Source organism: Schistocerca cancellata, chromosome 1 (assembly GCF_023864275.1).
Source record: "Schistocerca cancellata isolate TAMUIC-IGC-003103 chromosome 1, iqSchCanc2.1, whole genome shotgun sequence".
Classification (NCBI taxonomy): Eukaryota; Metazoa; Arthropoda; class Insecta; order Orthoptera; family Acrididae; genus Schistocerca; species Schistocerca cancellata.
The window spans coordinates 990,399,923-990,417,130 of record NC_064626.1 but is presented as its reverse complement, the minus strand read 5'-3'; the positions used below and the strand labels follow the sequence as shown (position 1 = coordinate 990,417,130).

The 17,208-nt window shown below is 35.3% G+C and overlaps 1 protein-coding gene across 1 annotated transcript in view; it reads right to left on the bottom strand.

Annotated features, from left to right (window-relative positions):
* Positions 1-387: 387 nt before the first annotated feature.
* The window catches only part of LOC126088721 (protein DPCD), a 58,554-nt gene continuing 41,733 nt past the window's right edge, over positions 388-17,208 (bottom strand). The window contains exons 4-5 of the mRNA XM_049906859.1: positions 1,995-2,231; positions 388-1,676 (exon numbers count right to left, since the gene is read on the bottom strand). Of these exons, the coding sequence (XP_049762816.1) occupies positions 1,572-1,676; positions 1,995-2,231 (342 nt within the window). The 3' untranslated portion in view covers positions 388-1,571. The remainder of the gene's footprint in view (positions 1,677-1,994; positions 2,232-17,208) is intronic.

Genomic DNA, 17,208 nt, shown 5'->3' with positions numbered 1-17,208 from the left:
TGCACAGTTCAATGATAAGCATTCATTACAACTGTTCAGTCTGATTATCCGTAAACAGTCTTCAACATTTTGCTGATGGTGTCTCCCTTGGTAAATATGCTGTTTACACTTTTCTTCTTCTTGTATTATTTTAGTTAGAATGGATAAACAGGAACACCAGGACCTTTGGTAACTTCATACCTTTGTGTGCTGAGTGTCATTTGTGTCAGAGAATTATAAGGTAACTGTTAAGTGCAAAAGCTTTGACAATTTTAAGTGATATTTCTGGCAATCTCACTGTACTGGTACACTGTCTGGCTTGTAGCAGTGTAAAATCACATTATGTTGGTCCTTGTGTCTGTAAGACAGGTGTACTATGGCATGTAACTACAAACAGAAAGATTCCCCTGTGTTTCAACTGCTTCTAATGCAAACACAGAATGTAATTCATGAACAGCTTGTAAAATACAGAAAAATTCTAATTATTGCTCTTCATGCACAAGTTAGCATTATGAAACATTTTACAGGCATCATTTATAAAACTTTTGTAATAAGTGTAAGAAATTCCAAGTTTGCAATGGAGTCACAATAAAGGAAATAGTTTTCATTTGCCAGCATGTACACAAACTGGTTAAGAATGAATAACTTAAGAGAAGTTAGCTTGAAATTCTTGTGTGCAAGTAGACCTCAAAATATCATCTAAAATTCTATGACATGTAACACATGTTTAGCACTACATTTCTAAGAATCTCACATGGACCATTTCCTAACAACTACGGTGCTGTAAGTGACAAATACAGGAAACTGTTTCAATGAGAAACTTCAGTTATGAAATAAAGTATATGTAAAATGGGAGTGAAATGATGTCAGCAGATTATATTTGGATATTTGGTAAAGAATTACCAACCACAGTGTACAGTGATCAATAACTGAAGAAGTGATTGTGCCTTGGTTTTCCTCCAAAAAACAATAATGTAAATAAATGCATATTCTTTAAAGAATACTAAAAAAACAACAACATAATAATTAACTACTTTCTCCAAAGATACACATAAAATGTTAGATTTTGTTGTCTGCTGTATTCGTATTTAATGTAGTATTCCATTCTACCAAGAAAATTCTGGAAATGTCACATACAAATGAAATTTTATCAATAAATTTTATAACTTTCTGTTTGTTAATAATGGGTTTTTCACAGCTCTCAATGTAAGTTTTTACATTTTCTGTATACCTGTTCCTCACTTGGAAGCTGACACTAATTGGAATTAAAGGATGCTTTCCAAATACAGCTGGTATACAAACATGCCAAGCATCAGGTCTTAACGTTTTACACTCATTGTTTTGTATACATTCAGCATATGAATAGAGAAAAGTACAATTTGGCACTGTACAATCAACTTCCTTCTTTCTTTTATGATTATATACATTATGGGAAAAAATATCCATAAAATAGAGCATGTTTGCAAATTAGCTAGTAATCCCATGGTCAACAAAATGCTTATTAGTAACAACATATAAAAAACAGCCTCTGTTTATCGAATTGTGAAATGCTGGATCAACAATATCTAATGGATTTATCAACATCCAATTATTCAACTTGGGTTACACTGTGGATCATCCTCTTTTCTTGTTTTAACTTTCTTTACTTCTTCAAACACAAGCTTTTCTAGCTGGAGTAGCTCAGGAGGTTTCTCATACTAAAAGAACAACAAGTAAAATAAAATTACTTTAAGGAAAATCACAGAACTATATTTACTACACATACAAAACAATAAATAATACTACAAAATTAAAGACTGACATACAATAAACATGGTCAAAATGGCTGCAATGACAAAAATAACCAATGATAAAAAAAAGTAAACTAACAACATGCAATTTCACTAGTTTACATATTTTTATCAAATATTTGTTAACTTTATATTCACAGGACATGTTTTTAATATGTCATATTTCATTGTATTAACTACAAACAGTGAAATATCGTGTAAGACATTGAAAAATGTTAGACTCACCGTTACAACCAATGTGTTGTACTTATGTGTATATTGTATTCTGCTTTGCTGAACACTGACACCAGCTCTCTCAAGGTCAGGAACCAGTAATTTTTTGAAATATTTCTTATTACTCGTACGGACTGTTATGCATTTATTTTCTGGATCTGCTGTTACTGAATACATATCCAGTGGGTAAGGCAGGTTTCTGATCCTCCATTCCAAAGATGATTTTGTAATTCTCATTGTAACATATGGCTGCAGTAAACACAAAAACAATCCTCTTATACTAAAACAATGGACATACTGGAAGATATGCATATATATTGAATTGCAGGCTATTTTGTTTTAACTATATTTGGAATACACATTTTCCTGTTTATAACTTATACTCCAGGAAATTTAGAAGAGGGTGGAGTAGAGCATGTTATATGCATGTTTGCACTTGAATTCCGAAGTTTTGTTCTAAAGAACTCTGTAATTACCTTCAGAATAAATGATGTGTGTATGTGTCACACACACACACACACACACACACACACACACACACTGAAGGAGCCAAAGGATTTGTTTCAAAAATGGATAATACCAAATTGAGCCACATCCAGAACATTTCTTTTATAATTGTCAACTTACTCAACAGTACAATGATATGCAGAAGGAGCAACCATCAAAATTTCAGTTTTCAAGTCCAATAAGCTGAATTTTCCTATGAAGGGTTGGGCAACGAAAATGTAAAAGGAAATTACACTGGGGGCTGTACATGAGACTACATTGTTGAGTGTCTGTGAAAGTTGTAAGTGGGGAAAAAAAAAAAAATTGCCTAGCAGACAGTAGAGGTCTGGGCTTATAACATGAAATAATGGGAACTGTTTGCAAAAAAGGGATACATAGTTTAGAGCAGTGGTAATCAACCTGGTCCCTACCACCCAGTAATTGGTGTTCCAGCTTTCATGGAGGGCAGTAGGTGGTAAGGTCTTTAAGACATTTTCATTAATTTTTCATAGAATTTTCGCATAAAGTATTTGATTATTATTATTATTATTATTATATGCTTTAACTTGCTGTAAATCTGATTAACAAATTCTGTGAAGTAAAGTCACTTCCCTATTTTATAAATCATGAGGAACCAGGGATTGGTTAGAAAATTTTACCACTAACAGAGATACAGAATGGTGGTAGGTAGAAATAGTTGACTATCCTTGGTTTAGAGGATAAAATAAAAGTAATTTAATAATTAAATAATGTTGTGCTGAGGTATAATGGCTGAGTGGGTAGATGTAACACACTTGCTACTGTCCATGTGACCATTAAAATGCCACAGGGTGCCAAAAAAGTTCTGTGGCATTAAACACAGGTACGTAAGAAAGGCAAGAAGAAAACCACAGGTAAAGCTATGAACAGACAACAAAGGGTAACAGGAAGTAGTTGAGCCATGTGGCGACATTAATATGAGAACATTGTCCAAAGGCTTGATGACAATTTCAATAGTGTTTGTATGGATATCAATCGCACAAAATCTCAGCTATATGATGAGTGGTTTCTTTAACTCCATCCTTTAATTATATTTCAGTCAGGACTTCCAGCATTATATTAAACAAGTATACCATTGATAACAAGATATTTTTAAATACAGAAATTAACTTTTTCTAATTAAAAGGAATTTTTGTCACTTTACTGAAACCACACTGATATACTGGTTTACCAGATCTAAAAAAGGTAAAGGTGTGCTCAAACTACAGGTTGGTACGAATACCCGAGTGCTTTACTGGGCACGGTCCTTTTGGAGGTGCTATCCCTTGCTTTTCCCTTACCTCTGAACTGACTGACCAGCCATTTATAAGACGACCAATATTTTAATGTAGACCATGAACTACAAGGCAACTTGGCATCTTTAACATGTAAAAATTGTTGCCAGAAAGGAAACAAGTCATAAGTCTAGGGCAAACAGAAAATTGAACCATGAAACTTCCAATTTGTAGTCTGAGATTTATCCACTCATTCACCAAACAGAAAAGGCACAATAACTGGAAACAAAAATATTTGTCACTATCTACAATTTGTAAAGTTCACTGAATTTTATAAATAAACATTTTCTGGCAATATGCAAACCGTTGAGTGATTTGCACTTCAGTGGTAATATTATATGGAGTATCTGTTAAATTCTGAATTGTTTTCTCAATATAGCCTGCTGCAGATATAATATAAAAAGATGTACAAAATATATTTTCCTTTTTTATGTATTTCATCAATAATACATGAAATTTTGAATATGCATAAGAGAAGAAAAAAGGAATGTGGCATGTTCAGGGGTGAATACTGTTTATTATACAATAGTTAGGTCAGTTGCCTAAATGCTGGAGACAGACAACGGCAAAATGTCTTCAAGTGCCAGAAACTATTTCTGTCTCTTTAAATATAATTAAAAATGGTGACGCTAATTTCTAAAACTAAATGTTTCTCTAGATAGAGGTTAGCAGAAAATGAGACTGAAAAGTAGTTAGGTACAGAAGTTATCCAAAACCTATATGTACAATGTACCCTTAAGGACACTGTACTTTTGAATGATGGAAAAATCATAATGTTTTATAAACTTTATTAATTTCTATAGTCTTTTTTGATTACATTGGTATATACTTTATAGCATTTAGAATGCAAAATGACCATTGTATACTAAATTTTACAGTTACAGTCATCTACACTGCCATGCCCCTTACAGAAAACCATTAGTATTTTGTAAAACAACTGAAGTATTTTTGCTTCCAATGATTCTGTTTTGGGTGTATTGTGCATTCTAGTAATACAGCTGGTTTCCAGTGACTGTAAATTATCATTTTGGTTTTGGTGAGATTTTATGTTTATTTTTTCTGGGATTCTGTTGCCTAAGTGTTACAGATCTTTTTTTAGTGTGGATATTTATTAGTATGCAATAAATACACATACAGAAATTCAATGAAAGACAATTCCAGAGTAACCTGTTTACAAAGCAGTTCATACTTTTGAAAGGAATCTGTGATTAGTTCTTTGCATCTCTTGATGTGGCAAATTTTTATGTTAACACATATGCTGTTTGTAGTGGATGCTAAGCCCTTCATACTATCATAACATTGATTTTGCAACTGCCTTTATCAAAGAAGGTACTTAGATACCATCTCCCCCCCCCCCCCATATGCCTATAGAATTTTACACAAAATGATGAATGAATTGTAGAGCTCTAGTGACAGGAGATATAATTTATTTTAACCTATTATATATTCATTTATATAAAATGTATTTATCTTCTTAGTGCCCTCATGGTACAAAAGGAATTTACTAGTTATTTTGTTAAACTATGTAGACAAAAATATATTTACTATGCATTAATTAAAGAAGTAAGAACTGCTAAATGGAATATCAAGAGAAAGCTTGAAGACACTGAAATCCATACGGATGAAGATTATGCTTCAGTAATGTTCTGAGACACAATGTAATATGACTCAAATCTTCATTCGAAATTCTCCTCAAATTGTATTCTTCAGAAGATAGGTAAACATATTTCCTTAAGTTTGAAACACACTGCACTATTTTGTTTCTTTGACTTGCAAACTGTCTATACCTGTCTTGAATACCTAAACTAACTGTAATTTTCTATAGTTACTAAACTTAATGTGGGGAATTAAATGGGTCTAGTATCTTAGTCATCATGTCATACATATATGGTAAAAATTTGGTCTCCTTCGCACGTGTACTGTGAGAGTAAATGGTACCGGAATCTGAATAAGCTTATAAGAAAATGTTGTGCATCTATTTGTTTATTATTGTTTTTTATAAACATCAGTAAATCCCAAATTGTTCAAAATACTTGCAAACTGATTAGAAAGTAAGTGCATTATGTATGATATATTACAAAACTGTAAAATACACACAAAAGAAGTAGTGACTGATGGAACTAAAGCTGATTTTCAAATAATATGGACCTGAAGTGGTTACCATAGCCACAGCCAAAGTAAATGTCTTGCATAGAGGTAAACTGAGGTGAAGCCAATCAAAATAGCAGTATTTTTTAAATATCATTCATTTGCTGTGGTGACATCGCGTAACAAGTTTGAAGTGTTATGTGTACAACTTTGATGACATTATATTCACATATTAATTTATATTGTACCCATAATTGCATTTATTATTTTAATTTAACTCCAGATGAATTTCACACCACAAGGTGGAATTAATCACTATCTTCAATTTTAAAAAATATATTGGTGTACTTACAAGGATCTATTACATTTTCTAGCCCAAACAAGTTTTCATAGGTGCATTAAATTCCAATTTTACTGCTATAAAAACACCTGCATTCAGGAAAGTTGATAAAAAAATTCAGTTTCAGTAATTCTATAACACAGCCAACATGAAAGACATTTACTCAATATCATAATCATCTATCCCTTAACATATATATTTACTGCACCTTCTATGTTGTGTCACAATGTTTTTAATTGATTTCGGCACTTTCTACATCGGCTGCATCTCCAATTTCCGGAAATACAAAGTAAATATTACCATCGAGAACTTTCTCAGGAATTTCATTTCGTACATGTCATTTAGTAAGTGTCATTAGAGATTTTAACAATTTTACCAATGAAAAACCTGAACCTTCTGTTTTGTTGGAAATTTCACAATAATAAAATCATTTTTACTGAATTCTTGTCTACCTTCAACCTTTACCTTGTCCATTCCTGTATCTTTGTTTGACTCTCACTGTTCTACATCACCATTAGATGTTTTTGCAGATGGAAAAAGAATCACAATGTAGGGACACCCTGCTTTCAGCACTGCCACTATCACTTTCATGTAAACATGAAATGTAGGAAGGGGAAAGCGAAGGAAATGGGAAATCATGATGGCTAACACAAAGGGCAGAGTTGCAGTGCAATGGCGAAAGTTGACAATTTGTGCCGAGTGATGCCTGACCATATAGAAACCACTCTGATATATACTATCACTTTCACTAAAGTCCCTAGAGTTAACAATTAAGTGATTTGCTCAGAATGGTATTCCTTTTGCTTCATTAGAGCAAACCTGTTTCAACTGCATTTCAAAGGCTGCTGTCTAAGAAACTTCTCTCTCTCTCTCTCTCTCTCTCTTCTTTCTTTCTTTCATTTTCTTTAAATATTAGAGTTAGAAGTTATATCTATCTTTTCAAAAATTCCTTTCAAGAACTTAGGAAATTCGTATTTGCTATCACCCCTCTATTCTTTCTTTTACAGTAATCTATCACATTTCTCCAGGTAAGTTTTAGGAGTCTAAAAAAGGCCATATCAAGTGGCTGACACAAATGAGTAGAATTAGGTGGTACAAGCACAATAATAATAATAATAATAATAATAATAATAATCCGTGGAGGCCCGGGAAAAGAATAGGCCTCCGGTATGTTCCGCCAGTCGTAAAAGGCGACGAAAAGAACAAACCACTAATAGGGCTAACCCCCCTTTTAGTGTGATTAGTTCAGGACAAAACTAATGAAGCCTCGGACAAGCTCTGTCATGGTCGGGGATGACGCTTGAACCTTATGCCCGTCCAAAATGGTAACGACACTGCTAGCCACACAGAAAATGATTTATATCCAAATAGAGGTGTTTTGCAGGATATGCTTCCTGCAACCACTCTAGAAGGAAAACAAAGTCAGAGGATGAGATGGTCAGATGAAGTTAACCGACACCTCATGTTCTGTTATTACCAAGCAACAAACTTAGGAACCAACACAACTGGATACAGATCACAAGTATACACAACATTCATTACCAGATACCCAGAATTAAAATTTTTAACAGAACAACGTGTAATAATAAAAAATAACAGGATACCCCAGTCAGAATTAGAAAACATCAAACAACAAGTACAACAAATACTGGAACAAAATAATGTGCAATCATAAGAAGAAGAAAATACAGTAATGGACTCAAACATCCCAGTGCAAACAACCAAAGAACAACACGCATAAATTGAACAATCAGAGGAAAACAAAATCTTAAGACAGCCACCAGAACAAGCACAAATAGAACACGAAGTGAAACACATGTTAGATATAGAAGAAAAATTTCAGCTGACATATATAGAACACAAAGACACCAATACAGACATTAGACCATTCTTACACAGACCACCAAATAACCCACAAGTCGAAACAACAACAACTATCAACACAATCATACACAACAAAATAAATGAAAATACAACTATGGAAGAGTTACAGCTACTGGTTTATATAGGAGCACTCACTACACTAAATATACACACTAGGCAGAGATCAGAACCAACCAACACACAGAAGAAACCCACAAAACCAGCTTGGCAACACAGGCTACAGATCAGAATAGAAAAACTGAGAAGAGACATCGGACAGGTAACACAATTTATAAGAAATGAAATATCAGACAAAAAACGAAAAAGGCTAGGTAAAATCTCACAACATGAAGCGATAGAGCAATTAGATGAAAAGAAGCAGAAATTACAAGCATTGGCCAAACGACTTAGAAGATACAAAAAAGTGAAAATAGAAGGAAACAAAACCAAACATTCAACACAAACCAAAAGAAATTTTACCAGACAATAGATAACACACACATTAAAATAGACAATCCACCAAACATAACAGACATGGAACACTTCTGGAGCAACATATGGTCAAACCCGGTACAACATAACAGACATGCACGGTGGATACAAGCAGAAACAGACACATACAAGATGATACCACAAATGCCTTGCAACATGAAGTCACCCGAGGAATTAATTCTAAGCACAATTGGAAAGCCCCTGGAAAAGATAAAATAGCAAATTTCTGGCTAAAGAAGTTCACCAAGATAAAATAGCATATTTCTGGCTAAAGAAGTTCACCTCAACACATTCACATCTAACTAAATTATTTAACAGTTACATTGTAGACCCATACACAGTCCCTGATACACTTTCACAAGGAATAACTTATCTGAAACCTAAAGATCAAGCAGACACAGCAAACCCAGAAAAATATCGCCCCATAACATGCCTACCAACAATACACAAAATATTAACTTCAGTCATTACACAGAAATTAATGACACATACAACACAGAAGAAAATTATAAATGAAGAACAAAAAGGCTGCTGCAAACGAGCAGAAACTAGCAAAATACACAAAGCAATCACTCATATAAATACATCGGCTACACCATTGCAGTTTCATAACCACTTCTACAACCCTTTAGATTACATAAAATCAACAGATATGAAGAAAGTAAATTGGAAAAAGAAAACACTACATGGCAAGCACCCGTATCATCTAACACAGCCACACATCAATCAAGACGCATCCAACACATGGCTAAGAAACGGCAATATATACAGTGAGACAGAAGGATTCATGATTGCAATACAGGATCAAACAATAAACACCAGATATTACAGCAAGCATATTATTAAAGATCCCAATACCACAACAGATAAACGCAGACTTTGCAAACAACAAATAGAAACAGTAGATCACATCACAAACGGATGTACAATACGCAAATACAGAATACACCAGAAGACATGACAATGTAGCAAAAATAATACATCAACAACTTGCCATACAACATTAACTAATAAAATAACACGTTCCCACATGCAAGTATGCACCACAAAATGTACTGGAGAATGATGAATACAAATTATACTGGAACAGAACCATTATAACCACATAACAAACCTGACATACTCACCAATAAAAAGAAGAAATTAGCACAACTAATCGAAATATCCATACCCAATACAACAAATATACAGAAGAAAACAGGAGGAAAAATTGAAAAATACATCCAACTGGCTGAGGAAGTCAAGGACATGTGGCATCAGGATAAAGTTGACATTATACCAATTATACTATCAACTACAGGAGTCATACCACACAATATCCACCAGTACATCAACGCAATACAGCTACATCCAAATGTATATATACAACTACAGAAATCTGTAATTATTGATACATGTTCAATTACCCGAAAGTTCCTAAATGCAATGTAACATATACCGTACAGTTAAAAGGAAGTCACGCTTGATCAAGGTCCGTGTCACTTTCCATTTTTAACCAGACATAACATGTGAGAAAGGAAAGAAATAATAATAATAATAATAATAATAATACATATTTTTATTGTCTTTAGGCCATTACAGCAATTGACAACGTCAAATGAAGATACAATTTACAATGCAGAGTGATAAAGTATAAAATGCTGCAGAGTGAAAATCTCATTCTGGAAACATCCCCCAGGCTGTGGCTAAGCCATGTCTCCGCAATATCCTTTCTTTCAGGAGTGCTAGTTCTGCAAGGTTCGCAGGAGAGCTTCTGTAAAGTTTGGAAGGTAGGAGACGAGGTACTGGCAGAAGTAAAGCTGTGAGTACCGGGCGTGAGTCGTGCTTCGGTAGCTCAGATGGTAGAGCATTTGCCTGCGAAAGGCAAATGTCCCGAGTTCGAGTCTCGGTCGGGCACACAGTTTTAATCTGCCAGGAAGTGTCATATCAGCGCACACTCCGCTGCAGAGTGAAAATCTCATTCTGGAAACATCCCCCAGGCTGTGGCTAAGCCATGTCTCGCAATATCCTTTCTTTCAGGAGTGCTAGTTCTGCAAGGTTCGCAGGAGAGCTTCTGTAAAGTTTGGAAGGTAGTAGACGAGGTACTGGCAGAAGTAAAGCTGTGAGTACCGGGCGTGAGTCGTGCTTTGGTAGCTCAGATGGTAGAGCACTTGCCCGCAAAAGGCAAATGTCCCGAGTTCAAGTCTCGGTCGGGCACACAGTTTTAATCTGCCAGGAAGTTTTATAAAACATAATCTCATGTTCCTGGCCCATTTTGATACGGCTTAGTGACAAATGACTCACGAGATTGTCACCTACAATCAGTTTTGGTCTCTCTAAATGCCATACATAGTCAAGACAATCTGAATAAACAAGGATCCAAACACTGTCAAGTCAAACCAACCACTCTGATTCCTGCACCAGTTAAACCTTCTTCAGTCCCAGCTCACAGAGATGTTTTGGCCTATACACCATGTAAAGTGGTAGGATTGCACCATCTGTAGCCGCTGATACTTGACTTAGAACTATCCACAATCCTTTCAGAATGTCTTGTACATTGTTCACCATTACTTTCAGTTGACCAAGATAATCACGAAAGTTGGCATCATCATAATTTATAATATTGGAGGAAGGAACACCATGTGAGGACATTTCAACGTTGTTAAAATAATCACTCACTGTTTCTCAGATAACTGATATCCTTGCCCTCTTTCATTTTCAATTACTCTAACTGTCAGGTGTCCCCCCCCCCCAAAACATTTTTCCACACTCATGATCAGGTCAACTGTCATGAAATCTTTTTTCAATCCACCCTGCTTGATTAAGAGATGCCTGCATGATGTCCCTAACATCATTACTCCTCAAAGGAAAACCCACAACATAATGTTCCCTCAACCAGATTTTTATCCTCACTCTTAGTTAATGCTGTTTAGGCACATATTTAATAGTTGTATCTGTTCTTGAATGTCATTTAATGTTACCTAAAGAACCGTGTATCATTCAGAAGGTTTGCAAATACCTAATTTTCCTACTTTGACAGCCTTCACAGCATTTTGGACAAATTCTGGATTGTAATTGGATTTTTGGGTTGGTTCTAGAACCTTCTTGTATATTTACATGATTGGATTCACTCTACTAAAATGCAATTTTGTAATTAGACATGCGTAATGTCTAAGTAGTATTAACAAAAAAAAAAAATAAATAAATAAACAGTAGCACTTTTGAGATGTTCATATGCAAGTAAAAATATTAAAACTTACCAAATGCACACCGTAAGTACCTGATGCTATTGTCAGTTCATCATAAGAATAAAACTTATGTAAACATTATGTCGTGTATTCTTCCACGTCTGCATGAATCTCATTGGAAGCCAAGGTGCGACCAGTACAGTCAAGTATGATGATGATGATGATGATGATGATGAAGTTCCATACTCCATGACAGGGCGTAAGGGAATGATGTGAGAGACCCGCACCACCGTACAAGGCAAAGTCCTAGTGGAGGTGGTTTGCCATTGTCTTCCTCCGACGTACGATCATAAGGATATGTTTTATGCTGTGTTTCACACATGTAGACTGAGTGAAAATGTGGGACAACAGCTTTACCAGTGCATTAAACTTGGACAGCATTGGTCAGCCAGCAGTCCAACTAACCTGCAATGATGTGAGCAATTGCAGTTCAGATGTAAAAAGAGACAAGCAAAGAGAAATATAGCTTCGAATGTCATTTAATTTTTAAAGAGAATGAAATAATATTTGGAAGAACTTCAGCACTGCCACGAACTTCTTAGGTGACCAGACGGAAATCATAAAATGCACTCATTCTCACCTGACAGTATTCTAATTGCAAATAAGAGTGATGAAAATTCTAACTTAAACATTGGGTAATTTTTCTGAGTGAGCTGTGTCTAACGCAAAAGTAAACCATGGGGATTTCACCACAGTGTTGAATACTGAAGCCACTGAAGGTATTAATAACAGTCAGTCATCTGGTAATGTCGTAGAGCTCCTTCCTTATCCAAATCCAAGAAATACATTTCAGTTATGGAAGTGGCCCCTATTACATTGATAACGAGCCTAACAACAGAATCCACGAACTCGAACAAGCGCTGCATCTTCTTTTATGACGAGACATTCTATATCCCGCCAGAGTTCGGTGTGACATGTGAAAAAGATACGTACGTTACTTTAAGTATGTCTGGCAGCTTAACAGTCTTGTTACTTCTCGGGCCAAATCCCGTAACTTGGCTCCAGATCAGTTCTGTTTGGTTCATACTGTAATGCTACAGTGGCAAATGTACATCTGTGGTATAAAAAGATAAACATAGTGCTAGTAATGATTATTTGGTTTTTCATATTTGCCTTAAAAAATTAAACTGTTATGTTTTCTTAATTTAAGCAACTTTTATTAAGTGTGTTTCATAAAATATTGATAATTGAGAAATAAGATGTGAATTTTTCATAAAAAATGATGATGAATTTTACAACTATGAGATGTAGGTATTTCAAATTGAATGAGAAGAAAAAATGACTCAAATAAGATTTGAACCAGCGAACTATGACTTGACACATTATCAAACTGTTACACTACCAATTCCGCTACACATCTGTTGAGTATTTGTGTCTCAACTGTAACTAGTACAGACCCTCGGAAAACTTCAAAGTCGATTATCTCTGTAAATTTATGAAAAACATTAAGAACAACATATTTCTCAGCACTTTTTAACCGTGTTCCACATGCATGTTTCACTACAGAACAGAAAGCAGCCTCAGCCATTTTCATGCTGCGCTTCAACAGCCCAACAATCAGTGTACAACGCTGCAGAGGCTGTGACTATACACTATTTTTGAAATAAAAACTACGTAGCTAAAGCATGATTAAGAAAAACGTTGATGGCTGTTAGTACATTTGAATAACTTCTACATCTACATCTACATCTACATGGATACTCTGCAAATCACATTTAAGTGCCTGGCAGAGGGTTTATCGAACCACCTTCACAATTCTCTGTTATTCCAGTCTCCTATAGCACGCGGAAAGAGCGAACACCTACGGTATATCTTTCCGTATGAGCTCCTATTTCTCTTATTTTATTGTAGTGAATATTTCTCCCTATGTAGATCGGTGTCAAAAAAATATTTTCGCATTTAGAGGAAAAAGTTGGTGATTGGAATTTCATGAGAAGATTACGCCACAACGAAAAACTTCTTTCTTTTAATGATGTCCAGCCCAGATCCTGTATCATTTCTGTGGCGCTCTCTCCCACATTTCGCGATAATACAAAACGTGCTGCCCTTCTTTGAACTTTTCCGATGTACTCCATCAGTCCTATGTGGTAAGGATCCCACACCACACAGCAGTAGTCTAAAAGAGGACGGACAAGGGTAGTGTAGGCAGTCTCGTTAGTAGATATGTTACATTTTCTACGTGTCCTGCCAATAAATCACAGTCTTTGGTTAGCCTTCCCCACAACATTTTCTGTGTTCCTTCCAATTTAAGTTGTTCGTATTTGAAATACCTAGATATTTAGTTGAATTTACGGCTTTTAGATTAGATTGATTTATTGTGTAACTGAAGTTTAACGAATTCCTTTTAGCACCCATGTGGATGACTTCACACTTTTCATCATTTAGGGTCAACTGCCAATTTTCACACCATTCGGATATCTTTTCTAAATTGTTTTGCAACTTGTTTTGATCTTCTGATGACTTTATTGGTCGATAAACGGCAGCATCATCTGCAAACAACCTAAGACGGCTGCTCAAATTGTCTCCCAAATCGTTTATGTAGATAAGAAACAGCAAAGGACCTATAACACTACCATGGGGAACACCAGAAATCACTTTAAGTTACATTTAACATAACTTAGCAATAATGCATCTAATACATAAGTAGGACCTACTTCCAAGAGTGTAACAACACCAGTGTACATGTGCTGCAGCTTCTGACCAAGCATTGCATTTGTGTTTGTTTACGTCAGGTTTATTCTTATGATGAACAGGACATAGCAGAAGTTTTCATAGTGATGTATTACCTCAAGAGTGCAGCCAGTATTTCCACCTTTAGGGATTTCAACCTTTTTAGTGCAAAATGTCTTATATTATGTGGAGTTTAGGGCTATTCTACTTTGACAGAGGTTTAGGAGTATTTGGGGCAAAATTGAACTTAAGACGGTAACCCTATAATTTATAGTAGGCAACACAATGTATTACTTTACTCTGTGGCACTGCCAATTTATTAAAGGGGATTCCCTCAAAATCTTATTGAATGTAATCTGTCTGATTTTAGCTTACTGTATTAACAGTGCTGTTACCATTGTTAAGAATGACATTGTCACTTAAGTTGTATTACACCTACAATAATCGCAAAACAAGTTGATCGATTACAATAGGGCATGTAAAGTATAGAGGGAAAACACATATGATGCTAGTTTGTTGGTTGGTTTGTACATTAAAGGGACTAAACTGTGTGGTTATCAGTCCTTTTTTTCCTCATCACACAGGTCTCAGATTAAACCCATACCCCAAAAAAATCCTATCGCCTGAAATCCGTGGATGGAGCAAAATGCATAAAACTGTGTGTAACCACACTGAAGTAGAAAATGAAAGTATCAAGCCAAGATTGAAAACATTAACTAATAGGAAGAAAGCAATAGAAACTGTTAAAACAATACAGCAGATGGCCTGGGCTGGCTGTATGGTTGATGCGGAGCAGGCAAAGGACAATGGAGTCACTGAGAGTGGCTTGTACGGATGACCTCCACATTTTTGTGTCTCCTTTATAACACATTAACTTATTGGGTGTAGTTAGGGTGTGCCATTCAGTGTGAGATTCTGATAAACTTAACGTCATAAAACTGTTCAGAGATCAGTTTCCAGTATGCCAAATCTTCAGACTTGGTTCACGAGTAGCCTCTTTGGCTACCCAGTCAACAAGTTCATTTCCCAGGATTCCGACGTGTATCAGAGTCCATACGAAGACCACAGTCTGTCCACATCATTTGCGAATGTAAACACACTCTTGGATGGCCATTACCAAAGGATGATGAAGATAGCACTGGTCAAGAGCTAGTAAGGCACTCAAGGAGGTGCCACAAATGAGGAAGGACATCCACGATATATATATATTTTTTATTGCGAGTGGAATATGAACATGTGGTTAATATTCATTCAATTATGTAATTATTTCTTAAAAAGATGATAATTATGTAAAACATAAAACGCGAATCGATCTGAGGTCTGTTAAATGAAAAACATTTAATGTAAAATTATTGTACTTTTATGTTCATTTGGTGGTAAAACAAATAGAGCCAAATGCATTAAAAGTATTTATGATTAATTATTGAAAATTCACTTCCTCTTTTAATTGTAATTTTGTATTAATTGTTTTATCACAGCTGCAAGAAGCACAGCCATTGTCAGCTGCGATTATATAGCAACTTCGTCTGTACTCCTAGTTGAAAATAGCATGGGTTTGTGTTAAACTAATTTGCAAAAAATTTAATAATTTTTTTATTGATGGCATCAATTTAAATGATTTATTGGGAAAAGGCAAATCACAGCGGCAAATTTAAATTACTTGAAACTGCAAACTTTCAATATTCCGATGTGTAAGAAATAAATGTGCACCGGTGGTACTGAACTCTACTTATAAAAGGAAAAATTAATCGAATCAGACTGCATTTCCTAAGAACAGCGCTGATGGTATTTATTGTTAAACAAGATTTCATTGCTGATGTATGTGGCCAAAATTAAACTACGCACGAATCACAGAGAAAAATATTTTTGATAGCACACGTCAGTGTTGTGTGTGGGTGGTATTCTGTGGTTCCCTTTCGTGATCAATTTGCTAAGAATAATTAAATCCATCGAAGACAAAAATTATAAAAGCTCTGATGTACGATCTGTAATTTTAGTGATATGAACACAGCTTACAGTCAACATTATTACACTATGTCAGGTGGAATTCTTGTGCAATTTGAACAGAATAATTATCCGGGAGAAGTTGTAGTTTGAATAATGCATTATACATGTGACTAATATTGTCAGTATCGTTTACAAAATCAAATCAAGGCAACTGCTAAAAAATAGAGTGAATTCAAACCGCAGAATACCATAGAGTATCGTATCATCCATATTCATTGCACTTGTCGATGTTGATGATACACAAAAACCACCACACTGGCGCCCGAACAGGGACCACCAATGCACATTTGTTCGTTTTAATGAAGTAATAACACAAAAAATTTGTAATTTATTACAGGTATAAATTGCCACAACAATGTATTAATTATTTGTATGTACTGTTTTTCACAAACATTGAGACCTGTCCACTGAGTTGCTGTTACTACTAACACTAGAGCTGGCGTATCAAATAGGGCACTGCTGACCACTTCAGAAGAGTGTAAAGGTAGGAACAGGGACCCATCTTTACTTCTTTTAAAGTTGCAGCCACATATACGGAACATACTAACACTAGAGCTGGCGTATCAAATAGGGCACTGCTGACCACTTCAGAAGAGTGTAAAGGTAGGAACAGGGACCCATCTTTACTTCTTTTAAAGTTGCAGCCACATATACGGAACATTCGTTGCATTCAACTTATATTCAACACCAGCAGCAATAAGTAGTACAGATCCAATAAACCAGCTGTGAGAAAGTTGCTA